At 36.8% G+C, this 23,921-nt stretch overlaps 1 protein-coding gene across 2 annotated transcripts; it reads left to right on the forward strand.

Annotated features, from left to right (window-relative positions):
• The first annotated feature begins 767 nt into the window (after positions 1-767).
• FGFR1OP (FGFR1 oncogene partner) lies at positions 768-22,602 on the forward strand. Of its 2 annotated transcripts, XM_027889106.1 has the most exons (13): positions 768-1,076; positions 8,609-8,662; positions 10,485-10,539; positions 11,149-11,237; positions 12,059-12,193; positions 13,251-13,334; positions 14,811-15,028; positions 17,330-17,410; positions 17,631-17,740; positions 18,333-18,401; positions 19,089-19,128; positions 19,705-19,798; positions 20,261-22,602. In XM_027889106.1, the coding sequence occupies exons 1-13, from the start codon at positions 987-989 to the stop codon at positions 20,333-20,335; spliced, it is 1,194 nt and encodes a 397-aa protein (XP_027744907.1). In that variant the 5' UTR covers positions 768-986; the 3' UTR covers positions 20,336-22,602. The 2 variants fall into 2 exon arrangements, with proteins under 2 accessions (XP_027744907.1, XP_027744908.1); XM_027889107.1 differs by lacking the exon at positions 17,330-17,410 and having other exon boundaries at positions 778-1,076.
• The last annotated feature ends 1,319 nt before the right edge of the window (positions 22,603-23,921 follow it).

Consider the following 23,921-nt stretch of genomic DNA (forward strand, 5'->3'; position numbering starts at 1 on the left):
CAGAGCTTTATACTTTTTATTTGAAGCAGCAACCACTAACGTGCTTGTTACAAAACAAGGGCTCCAGAAGCCCCTTTTGATGCTGTTGGGTACCAGGTGCCCGTTGTGTGGCGGAGCAGGCAGGCTCAGCGCCCGAGACTCGCCCGGGATAGTTGCCCTCTACAGAGCCCAGGGACTGCACTCTGCCTCGGAGCAGGAGCTCTTCGCCTCTTAAACCCAGATACAGAGCACCTGTAGCCACTGGGTGTGGGAGAAGGTGGCTTGATTTGGCGTTCAGAATCACAGAATATTCAGAGTTGGAAGGGACCCATAAGGATTGTGTCCGACTCCTGCCCCTGCACAGGACACCCCAAAAGTCACATCACATGCCTGAGAGTATCGTCCAAATGCTTCTTGAACTCTGGAAGACTTGGTGCTGTGACCTGGGGCGCCTGTTCCAGTGAAGAACCTTTTTCTAATCTCCAGCCTAGACTTCCTCTAGCACAACTTCAGACCATTCCCTCAGGTCCTGTCACTGGTCACCAGAGAGGAGAGATCAGTGTCTGCCCCTCCTCTTCCCCTCGTGAGGGACTTGTACAGTGGGATAAGGTCTCTCTTCAGTCTCCTCCAGGCTGAGATGGCTCAGCCGCTCCTCGTATGGTTCGTTGGGTTCGAGCCTTGAGGGAAGGAGGGAGGGTCAGAGGGGCCCCTGGCCGGGCCGGGCGGTCGACCAGTTCAGCCGTTACCGCCGCCCCCCTTTGAACTTCCCGCCCGCCGCTCTGCGCGTTCGCCGCCGCAGTTTCCAGGCTCTGCGGGCGGCGGCAGCGCTGGATGGCCGTGGCCTCTCTGCGTTCCCTCTCGGGCTGGTGTCGAGGGGGGCCGCTGGCCCGGTGCGCCCCACTTTCTCGGGTCCGCCCTCGGCTGGTGTCGCCGGCAGCGGCGGAGGCGAATCTGCCGGCTCCGTCCTGCCGCTAGCGCGGTTTGGGCGGTTGTCAGGGAGAAGCAAGATGGCGGCCGCGGCGGCGGAGGAGGACACGGAGCTGCGGGACCTGCTGGTGCAGACGCTGGAGAGCAGCGGGGTGCTCAATAAGATTAAGGTTGGGGAAGGAGAGCTTCCCGCCCGGCGGGGAGCGGGGAGCGGTGGCTGGCGCTGCCTGCGGCTCGCGTCCCTGCGGAGTGTTGGGGGGGGCTGAGGCTTCCCGGGCTTCGTCCCTTTTCGCTCCCGCTTCCAGCCGGTGTTCCCGGCTGGGGCGCTCCCTCGGCGTCGCGGCCTGGCGGTGGCGCCTGCTTTCTCCGTGGTGCTCCCTGGCCACTCGTGGTTAGCTGGTACGAGGGCCCCGGGCCTGAGCGCCGCACGGGCTGTGCCCCTCGGGAATGCGGGATGCCCCGGGCGGGCGCAGGGACGGGAGCGCGGGGAGCCCGCCCCCGGTTGTGCGGGTTTGCCCTCGTAGGTACCGTGTGGCTCAAGAGCCCCCTTGCTGCCGCTAAACTTAGGGCTGGGAGCGTTCTGCTGCCGGGTGGTGCGGGACGGAGTGGATAGAGTTTATCCTTGCTTCGATGCGGAAAGCCCCTCTTGAAAATTTCAAGCGAGCTACTGTGAGTCTCTGTTTAAACGCTTTGTCTTGAGTATGCGTTGCTTGAGCTGTGCCTTGAAGACTTGCTAAATCTGGAGGCTCTCTGGAGATGCTACCTGCCTATAGCGAACAAATAATGCCATGTTAAGAAAATATACAGAAGATGGCGAAGTGTACACTATTTCAAGTCTGTAGTGTAGCCTAAACTTAGGTCAGAAAGGGTATGAAAGTTGTTTCCATGGATTCTTGTTCAAATTAGGAGCTTCCAACAATAACTAGTGTATAGTAGACAGCAGTGCAGGTAAGGAAGCCTAAAAATAGGTGGGTTCCCTTCCATGCTAAAGGAAAAATGAAGTGTAGATTTCACATCGAGGATAGTGGTATTTGTCCACAGTGCTCTGTTTTAAGCCTTCAGAGGTGGATGGTCGTTTCTGATATTTTAGGAATAGTTCAATAACTGAAATGGTTAATGGGAATGAGAGCATATTTGTGTGTGTGCTTTGAAGTCTCTTGCATTTTGGGCTAGTCGTACTTTTCAACAAAAATATTAAAAACAGTGTTGTTCTTTCCTTTCAAATGGACAATCCTTATTTAAACTGCCTAAGTGGATGTGAGGGTTCTAGTTCATATAACTGCATTTTGAGTAGGGAGACCTTTTTCTGACTAAAGTCATACAGGCCTTTTGGGCCACCTGTTAACTACTCACATAGTGTTAAACAATGAAAGTATGATGATAATAAAATTGTAATTAAAAAAGGAATCACAAGGCAATTGGGTCATATGTAGCTCCTGATCTGTAGTTTCTTAGTTCTTGCCTTTGTGTAATGTGTAAATTATTATACTACACTTGCCAGGTCATTGAGTTTTGTGTAAATATATTTATTGTGGTTCACTATTCTATAATGCCAAAAGTGTGTGGCATCCAATACTGTGCAAGGTATTCTTAAGGCAAACTAGCAAATGACTCAGGAAAATACAACTGGATTATGGCTCTTTTTAATAGTAGGAGTTACTGTTTATTAACTGGTATGCTTATGGTTAAGGCTGTTGATTGGAGGAATTTGTGGTGTTTTTTTTTTCTTAGCTGTAAACCCTAACTGGTATGCGAGTTTAATGTCCGTGTTGATTGATAGTGTTAGTGACTTACAGAATTTGTTCTGCTAGTATCTGACAAAAAGTCCATTGCTGGAAGAATTAAGTTTGAACAAGTCTTCTTAAATTGTCATCTTTTAATTGAAATTAGATTATACAATCCATTAAAAAAATTGCAGTCATCCTTTCATTAAAATGAATTAAACATAATTTTGATCAAAAGTGTTTATCTGTCGTGTTTCAATATTTTTTTATTATGTGGTGAACTGAATGTTTACATCTTATCAAAACAGTTGTTTATCTTATACTTCAGAATGAGTACTGACCATTTAGGGGGCGGTTATTGAAGTAGCTATATTAAAGAGAAAAATGTGGCCAGTGGTATGTATTGGTATGAAGCACTGTAGGTAATGCCAGCTCTGGAAGGATTAGAATTTAAGGGGAATTATTTCAAGGGATAGAATGTATCAGGCTGCCAGCTAATACATTTTGTAACATAATGACTGAGTAATTTTTAGAAAGAAACTTATTATGATACCTTTGTTCTCTAATAAAGCGTGATTTGATAATGGATTCCAGTTTATTAGTTTATTCTTATTTTGAGATTAATTTCTGGTGAGCATTGGTGTTGATGTAAATTATTTAGCTGAAAAGAAATGTTACTTATGTGACATTTTAAAAATATGTTCAGGATTTTTGATTTTATATTAGAGTTTGAGCACCTAGAGTATTTAATGAAGTAATGTTGTGAAAACTGGAAGATGTGTAAATGTATTTGCCACTTATAGTTAAGAATTTCCGGTATTCTTTAAGCTGCAACATGAGTATATATATATATATATATATATATATATATATATAGTTTGTTAATCATTGGAATTAGTCTAATGGATAAGACAGCTTTCTAATGAATTCTGTAAACATACAGAATATGACTGTGGATATTTGAATATTTGTACTTCAGTGAAAATCATAATGGTTCTATGAGATAGTATACAAATAGGGGTGTTGTGTCTTGAAGAGAAAGTGATCTTTCTCCTGGGGAAGCTGTCATCGTCAGAGCAAGGAGGGGCCATTATGCTTTTTACTGTGCTGCTTTGTTATCTTATTTTGGTTTGGTTTGCATCTTTTAATCTCTTTTGTTTTGGAAAAATTAAGTTTATATTACCTATATTTTGCATCTTCTCTGGAACTTGCTGTTGCTGCAGATGTGAGGGAGGTTAGAATCATAAATGTCATATGCCTAGTAAAGCTTTTGGCCAGCTGATGCTGCTAATTTCTTACTAATTTGCTTCGAAACCTAGACAACTGAGGTACTGGATATTTTGATGCTAGATAAGATAAAAATACTATTTGTTAGAATGAGATGTTAACTGCATACGTACAGGTCAGTTAAAATTGTCCTATTTGCTTTTATATCATTTATCATAATGACCAATGCATTTAAATGTCTTAGAATTATAAGCTGTCATGATGAACGTGCTGTACAGTACATTGTCATCTTTCTGCATGTTGTGATTGGCTGCTTGTTTTAAAGCTATTCATACCGGAGAGTCAACTCATTTCTTGTAATCAGGGAGAATGATGAATTTTTTTTTATGTAGCACCTATTTCTTTTTAGTTTTATAAGTTAAGTAAAATATAATTATCTATAATTATTTCAGGTAAACTAACTGAAATTCAATGTCTAAATGTCAGTATGGTCCTCATAATATCATGCATGTATCCTTCTTTGGGAACATGAGAACGGGAACTTTTTGTGATATGCATCTGATAAATGTAGCTGTGGATATTTAGGGTTTAGGGTTTTAAGTGTTTACTACTTCCACTGTGTTAGGAATTCTTCCTTTTCCCAGCATTTTTCATCTTTAGGTTTACATTACCAGCAAGTTTAACTTTCTTAACCAATTAATGCTGCTGACAAAAAATGATCAGAAAGGGCTTTATGAACTCCTTCTCTGAGAGGAGTCTAGGTACAATATGATTCCACATTAGTCACAGACTTGGTCACCACTTTATGTCTAAAGGATTATGTATGCACAATCAATTCTTTATGTCACTTAGCCAAGGTTTCAAAATGTAGCATGTGGGGCGGAGAGCACACCACCTCATGCTCAAGGATGAGAAACTCACAAATATTGCAGATGGAGGGACAGGGTGGATACTGAGTAATATTCATAGGGAAGTTGCTGGTTATGGTTTGGCACCAGCTTTGGATTTGTGATACGTATCTGGCATGTATAAGACCGGTGCAGGCTTTTTAGCCTGATACACACAGGGTTTTAGCCTGGGGTGATCACCAGAGATTAAACAGCTTCATGTGTTACCGTTGCTCTTTCCAGAGCAATGCATCTGCTCTATATCTACCAAGGTACATGACAGCTGTTTTGGAGTTAGGAAGTGGAGGTGCTGAAAGTTGTGCAGGAAGCTGCCCATGTGCCACTAATTTTTATATATGCCGGAGGTGTCTTGGAGTCTGCAAGTGGGAGGTAGTTCTGGGCTATAGGTCATCGTTCATTCCTGGATGGTCTCTGATCTTTTTACTTCTCATCCAGTGTCTGCTATTTAAGCTGCTGTGGATGGCTTTTACAAGCATACTGAATCAGACTAATAACCTTGTTAAGGTGGGTTCTTGTTGTCCTTGTATTAAGAGCATATTTCCAAATTAGATTGGCATTTTTGAGATGCCACCTCAAAAATGTGTTTGGGGACCTCTTGAGATAGTAAGAACTGGTTTCCCTTGTTCCAGGGAACTGCAGGTTGAGAGATCTGTTTTCCTGGACAGTACTTAGGATACCTGCAAAAGGCTCTGTATTTAAAATGGGGTTAACTTCTCCAGATTCTGAAGAGGGATACTACAGTACAGTGCAGAAAAGATACTTTCTTTCATGTACTACAAGTTTCTGATTTATAGTAAACGGCGATCAGTAAAAAACAGTGTTGTCTGATGAGCTGCAAATGCCCGTGAAGGAAAAGGGGAAACATTCTTTTGTTTCAAAACACTGACCCATATTTTTCTGGGATACAGGCAGTAGTTGTTACATGTTACAGTGTTAGCCCTACTCGTTTTAGCTAAGTTCAGTGAAATCAAATTGCTGTCCCACTGACATGAGCTCTTGCCTGATAAAACTACTTAGAACGGGCATCTTCCAGGGGATGAGAAAGCAGTCTGTAGGCTTGATGGATGGTAGACACTGCCACCTACCTTACTCATCAATATCTGTCTCTGTTGACATAACCCTTTTTTATTGAAACCTTAGGAAGGATATGGGTGGGGATTTTGATTATCAAGCTTTGCTCTGCTCTACTACTAGACTGTGAATAAAATTCTTAACGATATATTTGTATTATGTTGAAAACTGCTATCAGAATGAGGCAGTGTGGAATAGGGACATGTGGAAAATGGCAAGAGCAGATTTTAACAGTGTGTGGAACACAATTTGGGCTGGTGCCAAAGGATACCAGAGCAAAGACAAATGCAAACTGTTCACACTTACTAAAAACAAAAGAGGTGTGAGAAGAATGATGTAAATGGATTAATCTATATATAAGCCTTCATATCTGCTGGTGGGAGCAAAGAAAAGAATACCTGATCTCAATTGCTGATGTTCAAATTCTCTGTGACTGGTCTCAGATCCTGAAAAGCCTATATGACATTATCCATCCTACTGGTTATTATGATTCATCTTGTATTAGGGTGATTATTACTCTGTTCTCAACTTTGTTATTGTATTGCTTTCTACTTTCTTCTGCATGAGCTTGAGGATTTCTGCCTTAACCTCACACAGATTCTAGTGTATGTTTCCATGTTTAAATTTATCAAGATGATATTTTGAGAATATCCTACTGTAATTGAGCAGATCATCCTACTATGATCCACCTCAAAGGATGAACATCAGTGTGTTGTAGTGGTGCAAACCTTCCTTTTGGAGATAGTACAGGAGTGTGTAACTTCAATTCTGTGATGCTTGCAGGATTGAAGGGTCGATTGTGGGGCTGCATATCTGTGGAAAGGCTTTAGGGTGGTGTTCTAGATGATGCAGGTAAGATAAAATGGAGATGTTGTAAATACCAGTGCTGTTATTTTCTAGAGATGAGCTCCTGACCTTAAGTTTATTAATTGGGCACTAAAATAAATAAAGGTGAACCAGCTATTAATGGGGAATGACAACATTTGGGAGAAATTGACCCTGTGCCATTAAATAAATAAGAAGAAAAGCACCTCAATTTGTAATTAAAAGCCTCTGGATTGGACCTAGAGGAGTGGAGCAGGCAAACAATCCCAGTTATGTGGAAAAAAAAAAAAAAGACAGCTGTAATATTGTTCCAAAATCTTAAACGGGTCAGACTCTGGATCAGCTGATGTATTGGCAACTACTTTCAGATGACAACTGTGTTATACAGTCCCATGATCCAGACCCTTAAGGGGGTTTACCCCTATCTACATGTAATGGCTGGTGTGTTTTGAACAATTGTAGTAGCCACTCAGGAATGCTTTGTTATTTTTATTGCCCTCTTATGTTAGTATATTTGGTTTCTATGGCATAAGTGACAAAGAAAGCCTCAGAAGCATATTAAGTTCATCATACTGGCATAAAACTCAATCAACAAGTTTTTAGCTGTTAGTGGGAAAGTTAAATGTAAACTGATTTTGTAAGAATAATATTTAAATGAATGAGTTGTAAGATTGCTGATTACCTGCTATACCCTAGCACTTGAAAAAAAAGGTAAGAATAATAAATAAATTAATTGCTTGTAAGAGAATTTTCTGATTGAATGCTATATGCCAGCAACTGAAAAAAAATGTGACTGCAGTATGACCATTGCGTACAGTTGTGGTAAGCATTTTACACTTATTTTGATGAGAAATTCTTTAGACCTTTTTGCATTACTTTTTGCCCTTTGAAAAGGTGTCCAAAGAGTGTTTTGCTTAAAAAGGAAGTGTTTGTTCTTCACATGAAAAGATGATTTTTTTTTTTTTTTTTTTGGTGGGAGGGAACAGTTACAGGGTAATCGGTGTTTAGTTACCTCTTGTAATATACATGAGAAAGACCAGACACTATTCATACTGATTTTATTCTTAGTTATGGAAATAGATCTTTCTTTAAAACCCTGCCTTCTAGTTTGCTTTTGAGAAAACTTTCATACACTGTCTTTTATAGTTTATTACTGCAGTGTTGTCTAATGACTGAGTTACTTCAAAATGTCAGATTAAGAGTTGATTAAGGTGGCAAACTACTTCATCAAATGTATGTTATCCATTAGGTGCGTTCAATAAAAGAAGTAGAGAAACTGTAGTGCTTACAAAAATTAAGTATGCAAGGCTTAAACTTAAATATTAAAAGTAGTCCTTAGAAGAGTTCTGATTCTTGATAGTAATATATTTAGGATTAGTTAGGTAAAACATTACTACAGGAGTGTTTGAATGACTGGAATTCTCTTTTCCTTGAGAACTTCTGTGTTTTTGCACATAATCTGAGAAGAAATAATAGGAATTTGTATATCTTAATGTTAGCTCTTTAAATGGGCTATTATAAGCTATTTGTTCATGTTTCCTGAATGAATTGTAAATGAAGGGTATGTAAATGAAGGTGTTTCAAAGCTGCCTGAAAGAGCTGAACGTTTAACTCTCGGAAGATACTAATAGGAGATAATGTAGGTACTTTGGAATATTTTTATGAACAAAGAAATAATTTACGAAGTCTTCTATGAAATTCCGCTTCCCTCGCCTTGCTCTCCCCTCCCACCTTGTTCTCAGACTGGAAACTATTATTTCTCTGCCTCAAGTCACATTACCTGTAATCTTATGTGTTTTAATTGCACTGATGTGGATTACAGTCCATTCCAAGTTGCTTGAGGAGAAGCAAATAGCTGTTAAGCTACTTGCTAGCTCTTTGCATTCTATTTGCATAGGGAAAACAGTGCTTATAGAAATGCTGTTTGTTTTGTTTTTTACTCGGCAGGCAGAGTTACGAGCAGCTGTGTTTTTGGCATTAGAAGAACAAGAGAAAGTAGAGGTAAGAGAATCTTAAAAAATAAATCAGACAGAAAAAAACATCCTGATAGTTCTTCATGTAGAATTAAATATAATTGCTTTAATACTTTCTATTTGTGACATGTAAGAAGATAAATATATATATTTCTGCTTAAGAGCATGATGCATAAAGAACACAAAACAGGATTGTCAGGGTATTTCTTGATGTTTAAAAATAGGAATTGTTAAATAGGCTTTTGAAATTGTAGTTTTAAGTAACTGTGTCTTCTGGGTTTATATTGCTTCTGTCAAATTGACCAGAATAACTAAATGTATTCTCTATCAAATACTTAATTAAAAAAAGATATCTAGTTGACTGATCAAGATTTTCTCAAATCAGAATAATGTCTTTAGAAATTTAAAATATTATAGTGGGGAGGTTTTGACAAGTGTATCGTGAAAGTAATTTAATGCTGTAAAATGCTGATGCTTTTGGTATTTCCCGTAAGGATGTTGTAGGTTTGTTTCAGGATAATTTACTTTAATACTTAAGCATGAATTCTTAATTAGCAGATGGACTATGTATTGATACTTTGACAATATAATAATTTTAAGGGAATGAGATGCTATCAAGATGATGTAACAATACTGCTGTGGTATACAGACACTGGTCTTATGACCTCTTCTGCTGCCGACATTGCTCCATTTCCTGTGTATATCCATTTTCTGGAACTGTAGAGTTGAGAGTACTGTATGTCCATCTTCTGTTTCAAAAACAGAGGAATCGAAAACTGTTCTATTTCTCTACTGGTTAGATGGTTGTGCTTTTTACTGAAACAGACAGTATTGTGACATAAATAAGGAGAAAAAGTAGTTATTCTATGATATGAGATTGCATATTCCAGAAATTTAGTGTAAAATTGTGGAAGAAGACATGATGGAAGAGTGATATAGCAGAACAGTGCCATCTCTTATGGGAAGCTGCAGCATATTATGGAGTACCCAGAGAACAACCTCCCACACTATCTTTAGAGTAACAGCACTGAAGAGAAATTTGCTACAGTAGATTTCAGCTCACCATTTCTCAAGCAGCTTATCATGATATTTTATATTTACACTATAGATGCTGGAAGTATGTTAATACTCCTCTGAATTCCTAAATATTCAATTTTCAGGCAGCGCTTTCTTGTGTGTGTGTTAGCATTTAAAATTGTAGTAATAAATACATATAAAGGATCCTTTTCTTACCCAGGACATTTTGATATGTTAGGAGTGGCATTTAGAATTTGTTTTGAAAAATCCCTGAACAGTTCTGACAAACCCAAGCATAGCACATTGATTTATTTCAGTTTAAAAGTTAAAGTTGAAAAGAACAAATCTAACAAGGGAGAAAAAAACATTTTCATAATATCTTGGAGAGTCTTTTAATTAATAGAAGAGTAGTATTCGTTTGTGTACTAGTTATTAGCATGGTCCATACTTTGTCTAGAAGATTTGTAAATTTCCATTTTGTAAAAGGCTGGACTGAATTTCTTTAAACAAACTTCACACTATATTAGAGGAGCAACCTGGGAAGTTAACTGCTCACCTTGCCTTTTTAGTCATTAAGTAAAAAAAAAATTAGTATGCTAGTAAGAATTTTGGTGAAATTACTTCAGCTCTGAGACAAATTTAATTTTCCTAAATAAAGATAGCTTTTACTTGTAGTTAGTCGAATTAATACAAAGGTAGATTTTGAAGAAGTGAATTACATATGTGAGGCACCATTGTGGAACAGAGTACAACAAAATATCTTGCTGTGGTTTTCAATTTCTTTCTAGCACAAAGATGATGTTAATTACTGTTTGGTTTTTGCTTTTTGACAGAACAAAACACCTCTGGTAAATGAAAGCTTGAAAACTTTTTTAGGTACAAAAGATGGTAAGTTCTTTTTTTAATATATACTTCCCAAAATAATAAAGATAGGAAACAAAGTATTAAATCTTTGAATCATATTAACAGCACAGTCTTCATGACATGTTTTTGTTACTTTCAGATGTCAAAATTACATTTCATTTGGAATAGAACTCAATCTATAATATTTGAAGTTAATGTTGTTGAAATTACATTTTTAACTAAGATGATTAATGCATTTAAATTCATATTTTGTTATAACTTATGGTTGTGCTAACTCTGAGACATTCTAGAACAATAGAAACAGTAATCAGTGAAAACTAACTGTAGAGGTGCAGGAGTGAATAAACACATAGGAGAGAAGTTAAAATTATGTTTTTAAAACAGCGGAATAGTTTAAAAAATAATCTTACACATGAATTTTGTAGGCAATCTCTATGCTCTTGCAGTATTATTGACTTAAATGATTTTGATGTAGTGGCTGAGTTAAATAATTTTGGGAGTTGGTATACAAATTTGTCATGTGGTACTAGTTTGCTGAATGTCTAAATTATGTTCACGCTGGAACCACATCAGTGTTAAATCTCTGAAGTAAGAATTCTGTCTGGTGTATTTTTACTTTTATTTCCTTTTTAGGTCGCTTGGTAGCAGGTCTTGTTGCAGAATTTCTGCGGTTTTTCAATCTTGATTTTACGTTGGCTGTTTTTCAGCCTGAATCAAGCACAGTAAGATATACTGATTTTATTTGTATGCTATCCTGACTGTTCGGACTGCATGGCAATAAATAGAAAAACTGTATCAGATTTATTTAAGCCACTTGCTTCTTTTTATAATAAATAAATCTTTTTTATGTTTAGTCTTTAAAAAGTACTATTGTCACAAAGACACATTGTTCAGAGAAGTGTGTTAATATGAGTATTTCCCTTTATTAAGAATCAATGCTTGATAATCATGAATTATCAAGTTAACAGTTTTTGTGGAATCATATAATAGTGTACGCAACAGAACATTCCTGTGACATTTTTTGCCACTAACTTTACTATGTCATAATATTAAGTAAGTATTGTTGCATGAAAGTTAAAATAATGTCAGTAATGTATTACAAAAGAAATTTCAATGAAACAAAGTACTTTGTGCAGATATACTTGACAAAAAGTATAGTTCAGTTGTGACGGACCAACAGTGACAGCGTGCTAATGACAGATTCTTGCATATTTAAAACAATTTTGCATGATCTGTGATGAGTTCAGGTACAGATCAGAAGTAAATTATGCGATAGGTGGTATCTAATAGATGTGTACATATGGCACTTAGGGATATGGTTTAGTGGTGGACCTGATGATATTAAGGGTCTTTCCCAACCTACGTGATTCTATAATTTTGTTACTTTAGTCCCCATGCAATATGAAGTCTTAAATAAAATCAGTGATAGTCAAAATATAAGCTGTGTTAGATAAGACCAAAAAGTGTTTTTTATATTACAATATATATTTTGTTTTCTGACAGTTATTTCTATGTCGTGATTCTTTTTTTAATTCTCCTTCAGCTAAATGGCCTTGATGGTCGAGAAAACTTAGCTCGAGATTTAGGAATTACAGAAGCAGACGGTACTGCAGGTGGTCCCCTGTTGTTGGAGGTTGTTAGGAAGTGTCAGCAGAAAAAGATTTCAGGCGATGGAGAAGTAAGTAGTATTAACATGTAATTTTTTTCTTTCTTTGTAATTATTTATTAATTTTCATTTCAATGATGAAAAATAAACTGAAATTAAGAACACCTGGCTATTGTTATATTACACTGTTTCAGGTTGTTACTGTATGATGCCTTCAACTTTATTTATCAGAGAGATAAGAGATAAACATCATGACTATTCTATTACTTTTAATGCCACCCTAGTACTCTTTACTAATATTCTGCTAAAACATAGTTGCACAGAGTGGATCCAAGAGGAACCAGGGGAGTATCAGTCTCTTCTTCCAGGCAACCAGCTGTAGGACAAGAGGGTACAGTCTTAAACTGCTCCAGGGGAGGTTTAGACATTAGAAAGAAGTTCTTTACAAAGAGAGTGATCAGGCATTGGAATGGGCTGCCCAGGGAGGTGGTGGAGTCACTGTCCCTGGAGGTATTTAAGAAGAGATTGGATGTGGCACTTGGTGCTGGTCTAGTAGACAAGGTGGGGTTGAGTCAAAAGTTGGACTTGATCTCAGGGGTCTTTTCAAATCTAGTTGATTCTGTAATTCTGTGATTCAGATAAATGATACAAAACACTGTGTCACTTATTTTCTAGTTTCTAGTGTGATTTGATAACACTTCTATCTGTACCTATTTTCTTTGGCATACTTCTAATTTTAATATGACCTGAAAAGCCTACCTTCAGGTTCCCCTCCCCTCAAGGGTTACAACAGAGCTTGACCACAGCATCTCCACTCTGCTGCACCCTCCATTTCATCCCTCTTAGCGTGCACTTGGGGTTGCAGGCTGTGTCATGTGGGCAATCATTGTGCAATGTATTTTGTGCACACCAACTGCATCTCACCCTTTAATTTCCATACCGTTGTAACTTCTGTTAGAATGTGGAGATAACTTCCCAATTTTCTCTTATTTTACGCCAAGTCATCTTCCCACAGGCAATGTCACAGTTTGCATACTGTGCAAGTGAGGATGGTAGCCTTGTTTCTCGTTGGATGAAATTATGACAAAATTAAATACATTTTTAATAAATGTTTATGTGAAACTTCTAGGTGGCTCCAGTTCTGAGTGATAGCCAGTGCCCCACATCAAAATCATCTGATGGAAGGTCAAGTACACATTCTATACCAAATAAGGTAGGATTGTTTACATATAATGAAAAGCTCCATGACATACATGAGAAGTAAAAGAGAGAACTCCTATGAAACTGCAGATATGATGGCATTCACTTAAATCATCTGCAATTTGAAAGTATTTATTTCACTTTAGCAAAACTTTTATCTATGAATTCAAGCAAAGACCAACTGTTGTGCTTGCAGGTTCTCAGATGACGTAGTAGCAACTTGCTTCCTCGGGGCCCACAACAGAGAAGTAGCTGTAGCTTCCCTTTTATTCTAGTCAGGCTATCATTAAGCTCTTAATTTTCAACAACAATTATGTTCCTTAAGGATACAAAATTAAAATATTGTTGTTACTACCACTGATAGGTTTGAGTACTTCTTGCCCTAGAAAAACTGAGCCAGCAATTGAATGTCATTCTGTCGCTGAGATAAAATGGCCTTGGGATGAAAAAGACCTACCAAGATAATTTTAACTCCCATGGCCTATAATTTGAAAATTTTACTTCGGTCTTCTGAATGGAAGTTAATGACTGATAAAGAAACACTTGGGACTTTACAACTTACGTACATGTTGAGTATCTGCATTAAACAATACTGTTGGTTTTGTTTCAAAACTGTGCTGTTTTTAGTGTGCAAAAATTAATGAATCTTTTTACTGGTTTAATTTTAGTCTAGGAAAAGATAAAAATAGTATTCCTTGCTAGGTAGAAAAATACTATTTAAAAACCAAAATCTTTTTCTGTTACAGCAGCTTGATTACCTAGGTAGATCTGAATATTGTTCTTTGGGCCACAAAGCCTTGCAAAGTTACAACTTGAGTTGTATGACTTGATGTTAAAGTTAGCTTATGGAATTGTTGTTACATTGCTGACTGTAGGTCTGAGCCATAAGCATGATACAAAGACTGGAAGTTATGTACTTTTGAAGTATCTCATTTGTGTCATTTTTGTTTTTAGTATTTGAAAGGAAAATGTATCAGTAACTGCAGTTTTCTTATGCTTATCACTTTAAAACCAAATAATATATTGCAGAGATTACTATTTAATATGGAAGTTAGAGTAGTTTGCATTTCTTTTGAAGACAGTGGCTGTAACTAAGAATATTTGCTTAGAGACAAGTTGAAAAATAACATGAATAAAGCATAAGTCAGTCAGTCTGTAGATGTATTTGAAATTGTTATAAAATTTTAATTTTTTTAAAATTGTTTACTTTTATAGTAGGAGTGATCTAGATATAGCATAGCAATGCAAAGGATGGAACAGAAGTTTTTTTATGGCAGCAAGAATAAAGAACACTTTCTAAAGTGATAAAACAACTTTTTTCTCCTGTATGATTCTTGATGATACTAATAAATTTATTAGTACTTCTCAGGAATTTGAGCTAACTTTTAAAAAGTGATGGTGGTTATATATTATGTGTTGTGTGTTTATATTACCACTTAGAGTATTATAAGACATAAATACTTATTCCTTTAATTCTTTATCTTCCAAGGCTACTGAAAACACTCAGAGTGATACCAGTGTCTCATCAGGGGAAGCAAGCAAAAGAAGCATTCATTTTCTGCCTAACGAAGCAAAACTAGATCCTCAACTAGAAAACAAAGACTTGAATACCAAAGAAAAGAGTGATGCAGCTGTGGATGAAGATGATGTAGAAGGAGACTCTTTCTTTGATGATCCTATACCCAAACCAGAAAGAACTTATGGCTGGTAGGTAACATGAATGTTCTACATAATACCGGTTTTGTTTTGTCCTCACTGTACTTGCAGACCTTTGAGAGCTAGTTGTTATTTGATCATTTGCACTTGTAAGTGCAAGTGTTTAGATCTATTCTGTAACATTTGATTTCTGAAATTTGCATTTCTCTGACTATTCTTTGAAATGCACAGTGTCCTCTGGGATCTCTTGGGATGTACCTTGAGTGGAAAAACCTGTATTGCTTCAGGCTGTAAAATGTTCACAGCCAATTTCTTTGGTGGAATAAACATATATGAGGCACAGTGAGCAGTGTTTCTTCTTGCAACAGAGCTGCAGTGGTGATCTGGACTAAAAGAAGTGGATAGTGACAGGGATAGTGGTTTAAATATCTGTGTATGGCTTTGTAAGGGGGACAAAAATCAGTATAAACTGGCTCCAAAAAATGTAATAATAGGAAGAGTTTTCTCACAGCTGAGGGTTTCCTCTTCACGTTACAACACCTTTTGTGTGCAGTAAAGTTTTCAGTGAAGTGTTTTTTCTTCTGCTTATGCCGATTTTGCAGATGCATCTGAAGCATATTTTTTGTTGTTCATCTGTGGAGTTTGATGACTGAAAAATATCGTTTGAAACAGGAACTATACAACAGCTTTGTTATAAAACTGAAAAACCTATCTTTGTGTTATCATGTTGAGTTATCTTGAAGCCTAGTTTAGATATCACTATTAAGAAATGCTGCAGGATTATTTCATGGTTTTCTTTTTGCTGTGCTCAAGTAATCAGGGAATTGCTCCACCTCAGAGATTAAGAAGACATTGCAGAATTATTTGTAAGTCAGTTTGGAAGTAACTCCCCTCATGTTGGCTTTCGTTCCCCAACTATAGTGATAGTGGGCAGAGCACCGTAAGCTTTTTCATATTACTACTTCAGTAGATGTTTACTCTTAAAATGGGATCCTTCTGGTACAGCACAAAGCAATTATCCCAGGTAAACCAGGTCTCTTTCTAGTAAATTAATGGACTCTTTGAGGAAGATTATTTATAATACAGCTTTAGTTAAAGCAATTTTTTTTCCTCAAAGAGCAATGATTTTTGTTTGGAAAATATTTTGTGGTATTCATTTTCTCTTTTTCTTATTGTTAATATAAAGATTACAGCTGTATCTGATTGCATTTACTCCTCCTTACTCAAGAGCTCATTTAACTAGCCTTTAACTAAAGTAAGCATCATAGCAGGTGGTTTAAATGATAAGTTGGGACAATTAAAAAAGTCTGGAAAAACTCCTGCATAATAATATTTATTAATTTCTTATTGTTTGAGCATTTTCATATGACAAGAAGGAAAATTCACTTTGAAACTGTGTGAACTGGATTTCTTTTAAAAGACCATCCAAGAAAGAGACTCTTGATTATTTTGTAGAGTAAGGAATGTTTTTCCTAGTAGGAAAATTCCCTACAGAAAAAATTATTTCCGAATTTTGTGTGTCTGTGGTAGAGTCACAGTCCACCAAGTAGTAATTTGTAATCCATGATGTTATTGTGATGTATGTATTCTAGTAAGGTCCCATAATAAGGCTTGCTGAATATGTTAATAACAAATGAGCTAGAATCTGACTGTAACTAAGCTGTCTCTGCTGAATCTTTTGCTTCTACTCTCCTGACAACCCCTCTAGAGTAGAAAAAAGAACATACTCTTCAGGTGAAATTCTTCTGTGGTATCTTGTGCTGGTGTGCCCAAGTCCCAAGGGGTGAAATAAGTAGGAGAGGCACCAGCATCCCTTGGTTTGCAATAAGGTAATTTCCTCCTGAGAGCTTTGCCCATTCCTGTAAGATGAGTGTACTGGAGAGGAAGGGAGCAAGCAGTTACTAATGAGAGTGTGAGAGATGATCCAAGTACTCAGTGGCTCTAGATCTCTGACCCGTGGTTCAAACTTTTGAACCATTTTAATGTGTGATGTTACACGTGATGTTTTGGTGCTCTAGATACAACGAGTGATTCAAATGTTGTCCATTATTATAGGAATGGAATCACAGTAGCAATGTTCTGGCAATACTAAATGTGAAAATCTTGTGTTTCTTCATCCTTTGCTTGCAAGTAAGATTTGAAGTAGGTAGTAACCAAGTGAACTTATACATGTGATAATGAGATCTGTCTTCCTATAAGTGAGAGGTTTTCATTCCTGTGAACTGATTGTCTTAGAATTAATATCTTTATCAGCCATAGTATCTTTTAGATGTAAAACAAATTAAAGTAAGTTCTGATTTAAACCTGAATCTTTCTTCTTTTGGCTGCATTTACATGTGGGAATACTGAAAGGTCCCTTGATAAAAATAGTGATGCTGATGAAGGTGCAGGAGCTCTGTCTGTGAGAGAAGATAGGAGGAAGTCTTTGCGTGGGTGAGAAAGTGACTTTCTTAGTGGATGTTGTGCTTGGCACTTGTGCCAGTAAATGGCTTACTGTTTTTAAGATTGCAGAATGAATAGTCCTGTCCCCTTGCTCTTTTTTTTTTGCTGTAATATTGCTGTTCTAGTTTTATGACAATTTAATAATAGAAAAGAAATTAACTGTGCACATTTTACAGCTCTGTGGAGTACTTATTTATTTGGTTTGTTTTAGGAAAACGGAAACCAGTAAAGCAGGAGGTCTAGCATCTCTTTCTGATGCACCGCCTCTAAAAAGTGGGTTAAGCTCCCTGACTGGTGCACCTTTGATAAAGGAGTCTGATAGTAAGTTTTCATGTTTTTGTCTTTTGATGATTGTAGAAGATATTTCCTATAATGAGTGAGCTACACATTCAGATGGAAATGTGATAGAGTATGTGGCCCCCTTCTGTTTGTAATGTGCTTTATAGTAATGCTTTCTTTACTGAGTGATCGCACACTGGTTTTGATATATTATGCTACCACTGGGGCGTTTTGTATTTTGGAGCATGAAATACTTTTCTACATTCCTTTTATTGTGTGTATATAAAGCAGTTTTTATGAGTATGTAATTCTACTTCTCAGTTGTTAACTGAAATTGACTTACTCCTCTGTATTGTTATCTGACATTATTTGCACCAATGCTTTAGGGGTATTTCCTTTCATGTTGTAAAGCCTGATCTCGAGTAGTGGGAGATTATTCCTGTTTATGACTCATGTTTTTAAATGTTATGAGTTCACACCTGAAAATTTAGTATAATGTTGCTGTATTATACTATTATAGTACATAAGGTTGTTATAAAAGAAAGTTGTTATAAGTGGTTGATTGATAAGTTTAAGTGGGATCTTATTGAAGAGTTACAAGTCAGATTTCTCATATAAATGCTTTTGTTTACAGATTTGAATAAAAACTCCGTTTTGAAAGACCTGCGGTTGGTGAATGCAAAACTGGGATCACTAGAATTAGGTAAGTAACTGATAAACATTAGGAAGCTCTGATATTTTTAATTGTAAATTCTGACCCGGAAACTGAAATACACATTGGATTTTAATTCATCTTTTACTTCTGACATTCTGTTTGACACCATTGTGAAGCTGACTGGAGTTAAGAGCAAGATGTATCTTGTGGATTATTAGTATTCTGCACATAGAACAAAAATTTGATTCATTCTGTGAAAACATTTGCTACTATCAAGTGATAAATTTTGTTGTCTAGGTTTCTGCAAAAAGAGGGGGTTTATATTTGTGGTAAAAGATAGCCTGATAAGTACTACTGGTTTTCAGTTGCATATTTATTTGCCCTCCACATCTTTAAAAGTTGCCTTGTTAGCTTTAGGTGCAATATGAAGAAGATGTGATAGAAGAACAGTCAGCATTCTTTCAAAATAGAGCTGCCAAGTATTTAAGTTTTGTATTCAGCAATGTAGTCAGCACCCTGAAAAATGTATGTTCAGTTTTGAAACAGTTTGTGTTAACAGTACGGCGATCAATTAAGGACAAACATAACTCATCTTTCTGATCTGTACAAGTAATTTAATCTACTCCCACTTTTGCTGGTCATTAAACCATGTATTTTGGTGCAGGAATAGATTCTTTTTTTTGCATTTCCCAAAAAGAAAACTTGTTTGATTAATAGCTTTTAAAACTTATTTAGGAAACGGAGATGATGATGAATATGCTGATGACTTCAACAGGTAAGAGAAGGATGATACCTCAGCAGCATTAAGCATATCCACCGGTAATTTGAATTATTTCATAATATTTCAGACAGTCACCATTGCTGGAACCTTTAAACTTCAATTGCTATTTTAATAGATTTAATTACAAGTTCAGAAATCAACAAACAGGTCCCTTTCTGTATAGGGGTAACAAGTTCCTTAAAAACCTATTGTTAACTTTAAGGTGATACGTTGTTCATCTTCTGGGAAAGGGATTTGAGACTTTTTTTTCCTCAACCATGCACTTAACAATGTTTTAACACTTTAATTAATGCTATTTATCAATGATTTTGTTATATGCTGAAATATTTAACTGGAAAGTAAAGCATCGTGGGTGCTCAGTAATAAACACTTAGCAACCTCATCCTGTTTATCATAGTTTCATTGAGATAAAAAGCCATTAGTTGTTATGGGGTTTTAAGTAACTACACATTTAACTTGCTAGGAAATGAAATCTCAACCAAGTGTCAGGTATGAAGTGAATGTCACACGTGGATGTTTGAAAAGGATGTCTTATTTCTATGATAATGGGTTTTTTTTCTTTCTCTTTAGTACTAGTCACCGCTCAGAAAAAAGTGATATCAGTATCGGTGAAGAAATAGACGAAATTTCTGTGGGAACAGAAGGGTCAAATGCCAGTGATAAAGTATGATTATTTTTAAATTGTTGTTCTTGATAGTCTTCTTATCTTGTCTTGAATTTATTTTTAACCTTTTGTGAAGTAATATGCCATTATCCTGTGTTCCTAGGTAACATGTTAAGGTTGTATTATTTGTTGCATTCTGTATTTTTACAGCTAGTATCCCTGCCAAGTTAGATATTATAGTGATTAAAAAAAAAACAACAAAACAAAATCCCCACATAGTTGTTCGGCAGCACAATTCACTGTCTCTTTCTAGGCTTATAAAATGTATTTGAGGTTGGTTTAGTACCCAGCATACAAAAGTCTTAACCCCGTTATCTCATGATCTGTCTGAGCACCTCCTAAAGGATTCTGAAATCTCGCTGAAAGAGCTTGAGGCCCAGAGGAGGGGTTGCTCTATGAAGGCCTACACAACATAATACTGGTTTTGTGGTTTCTGAGTTTGCAATTTTATTTGTTTTCTAGCTCGAAAGCATCACACAAGACCTTACCATTTCTCAGTTAAGTGACGTTGCAGATTATCTAGAAGATGTGGCATAGAACTGGACAGCAAGAAATCTTTCATTGTGCTGGACTAGAAAGAAGACTGCTGTGGACTAATAATTTCAGACAATCACTTTTTGCTGGAATGTCCACTCCCTACTTGTGCCTTGTGTTTCAAAAAGACTGTAGGTGGAGAAGGCATTTAAATATTCTTTACAAGAACTAAATGAAACAGTGTATTCCCATTTGAGTCTGATATCAGAATTACTTTCTTCATTTGGTTCAACCAAACCTTTTACAACAGGAAGTGGATTTTCCAAGCCAAATGTCCATTGCTGGCAGTGGGCATAATAAAAACCAGTTGATAAGAGAACATCAAGAAAGAGGCATGTGGCTTTACAGTGAACTTGCACTGTTATTTTAACAGCTCGATTTTTTTTTTTTTTTTTAAGATAACCAAAGCAAGAACCTTCAAAGACAGTGGTTCAACTCACACATCGTTTAACACAATTTTATCAAGTCAGCATGTAGTACGTATTTATGGTAACTCTAGCCACAGTACCTAATTACTCCAGACTTACTTGAAACTGCTGTTTTACAGATTCCTCTGAAAGTTGGACTTTATCTTTTGTAAAGGCATATCAAATTGAGAGTATCTAAACTCTTAAATCTAAATTTAGCCATATTTAGGAGCTAAATTTAGCACTAGGCTTAACTCAGAATATTCTTGTTTAAATGTTTGTCAGACCATTGATGTTAAGACCTAAGCTGTTTTTATGTATCAATGTTATCTGTTGTTAAATCACGAGAAATAATTTTATAAGTATTCACAAATCATTAACTAAATCTTAATGGGTTTTCATAAGTTTTTTATGGGTTTTCTTAAGTTTTTAACAGTGTGGTAATGCTTTGTGGAGCTTTTATTATTGAGGGCTCTTCATATGCTGTAAGTTTACTTTCATTCTTGAAAATCCTTGTTAAGTAAATGAGCGCCAAAAAGTGAAACCACTAACCCTCTTCTATTCAGATTCTGAGTGCTGTACAGAAAAAATTGCAAATATTTAAAAATACCATATTGAAAACATTACGGACACTAAGTTCTAGCTAAGAGCAAATTCTTGTATTTTCACGATACTCTTGCAAAACAGGGTCAGTAATGGAAACGTTGACAGTTCTTTAACAATACTGTACATGGCGCTGCTATAATATATAGGTCATGGACATTTGTAATACTGAAACAAGACTTCAAAATGTGCACTTTCTGAATATTGTGAACACATTTGGAAACTAGACATGTAACTGAATATAAATAATTTAATTTTAACTTTTTTCTTTTTTTAGACTTTGTAATTTTTTTTTTTCAGGAACACTGTTGGCCTGTCATCAGTGATCACCACAGTGGAAGTAGCATGCTAAACTAAAGCCATTGGTTAAGCATATAAAGCTGCTACTAGCACTGGAAGCTGACTTAAATCTTTTTTTGCACTGGGCCAGCAGGCCTGGAGCAGTGCTGGGAACTTAGGCTTGTACATTACATAAATGATTTGAGAGGAGAGAAAAAGTGTGCCTTTTATTTATGTGCACCCCAAAATAGCCAGCAAAAAAGCATCAGAATATGTGGTCATGGTGTTAACTTTTAACTTTGTGCCATATTGTAGCAGCTGAACACAGAGGAGAATTTTTTTCACCCCAAAAAGTCAATGTGCCATAGACTTCAGATAGCAACAATGCTGTATGATACAGCCTGTGTAAAAAGTTCCTTTATGGATAGGGGAACCTGTGCCTCAAGATACTATATATGAAAAGTTTGATTTGGGATTTTTTTTCCCTTTTTTTTTCTTTTTTTTTTTTTTTTTTAAATTTTATTTTTTTAAGAGCAACAGCATATCTGAAGGAAGTAAAATTTCACATGAACACCTGGGAACAATTGTTTTCTGGCATTCTTTTTTAAGGTGTATGGAATAAAGCAGAGACAGTGTTGTTTGGATTTTTTACGTCTCTTGGAAAACATGATGTACCATTCCCTGTTAGCTGTAGGATATGTGGCAATTTATCATACCAAACGAAACAAAAAGTTTATTAAATTATTTCTAATTGCATTTGAAGATGTGGCCTTTTCAAAAACAAAAGATATTTTAAGTGTTAACATGACTTTTGTTAACAGCTGTGTTCTCTTACTTTGGAAGTTAACGGCAGGCCTTGCACTTTGGCTCTAATTAAAGGAAATACCAAAAAGTGGTAAGTCTCTGTTCTCTTCCTCCTGTGAGCTTTTACTGAATTGTGTATAATAATTCAAATTGTAAAATAAAGCTATTGTGCTGGCTGAATTGTGTCTTTAAACTTCTTGAACCAGAAATCTTAACAATTAAACAAATTCAGGAAACTCTGTGGGGTTTTCATGAAAAATGATTTTTTTCAGTTAGTCCAATCTGCAGTTGAGAATTCTTCTAAGCCCAGAAGAACTTGCAATTCCTGATGATGAATCCTAAAGTCTAAGACTTGACTGAATTAGGTTACTGAATGTCAACCCAAGTTGTCAAATGGTTTATGATTCAACAAAGGAAAAAAAAATAAGTCTTGATTACTCTTTTGTCTTTGTCAAAATTTTGTCTTGTTTTCCATTGTTAGAGGTATTTAAATATAACTGACAAGTTAAGCTCCCTTGAATTCTTGTTTCACTGTACAGTTCCAACCCTACTGTTTAGTATTTCACATTAGGCTTCTCCCTGAAAGACCTAATGCAGCGGAGTACCTCACCTCAGATGTCTGTTAGAATTAACAATCAGAGCCCTGTCTGGGAACATTTTTGTGAGCCATCATGGCTCTGAGGGCAATAGTGGGTGTAACTTTCTTTGGCTTTAGCCAAAGTCTCTCAAAGCATCTATGTAACCAAACTGAGGGCAGATAGGCCGGATAAAAAGAAACTTTGCAGAAAAGGGCCTAAGGGCAGCTCTGAAAAGTGAAAATCTGGAAGCATGAGTCAGTGTGCAGACTGAGAGAAGTGGTTGGTTCCCCTCCTGGAGTACTGTATTCAGCTTGGGCTCCCATGGTACAAGAGATGCCAAGAAAATACAGTCCAGTGGAGGGGCTAGAGGATGGTGATGAGGCTGGAGCATGTCATCTGCGAAGAGCTGGGACTATTCTCCCTATAGAAGAGAAGGTAAAGGTGGGTGGTTAAGCTGTGGACTTCCATGCCCGTGATGGACCACATGAAAAAGAGATCTGGACTCTTCCTAGAGGTGCCCAGTGAAAGAACAGTCAAATTGCATTGAGAGAAATTCCAGCTGCGTACATGAAATAAAATCTCAAAAAAATCACCATGAAAATGGTCCAAGACTTAGACCAGGTCCCAAAGAGATTGTGAACTCTCCATCACTGGAAGTTTTCAAAACTCAAATGGACAGAACAAGAACCACTTGATTGAGCTTTGAAGTTAGATCTGCTTTGAGCAGGAGGCTGGACCTCCAGAGAGCCCTTTCAATCCAAATTATTTTATGATTCTACCTTTATATGGGAGATTAGTTATTATGGGGATAGATGGGCTTCATCTGGCTGCCTCTGTGTGCAAACTACCTTGTTTGCCTGTAGAAACAGTTTTACTGCAGTAAAACCGATAAGGTTTAAACCTTATATCTTTAAAGAA

This window comes from Empidonax traillii, unplaced genomic scaffold, assembly GCF_003031625.1.
Source record: "Empidonax traillii isolate 1590-97213 ecotype Southwest subspecies unplaced genomic scaffold, ASM303162v1 scaffold254:size1037790, whole genome shotgun sequence".
Taxonomy (NCBI): domain Eukaryota; kingdom Metazoa; phylum Chordata; class Aves; order Passeriformes; family Tyrannidae; genus Empidonax; species Empidonax traillii.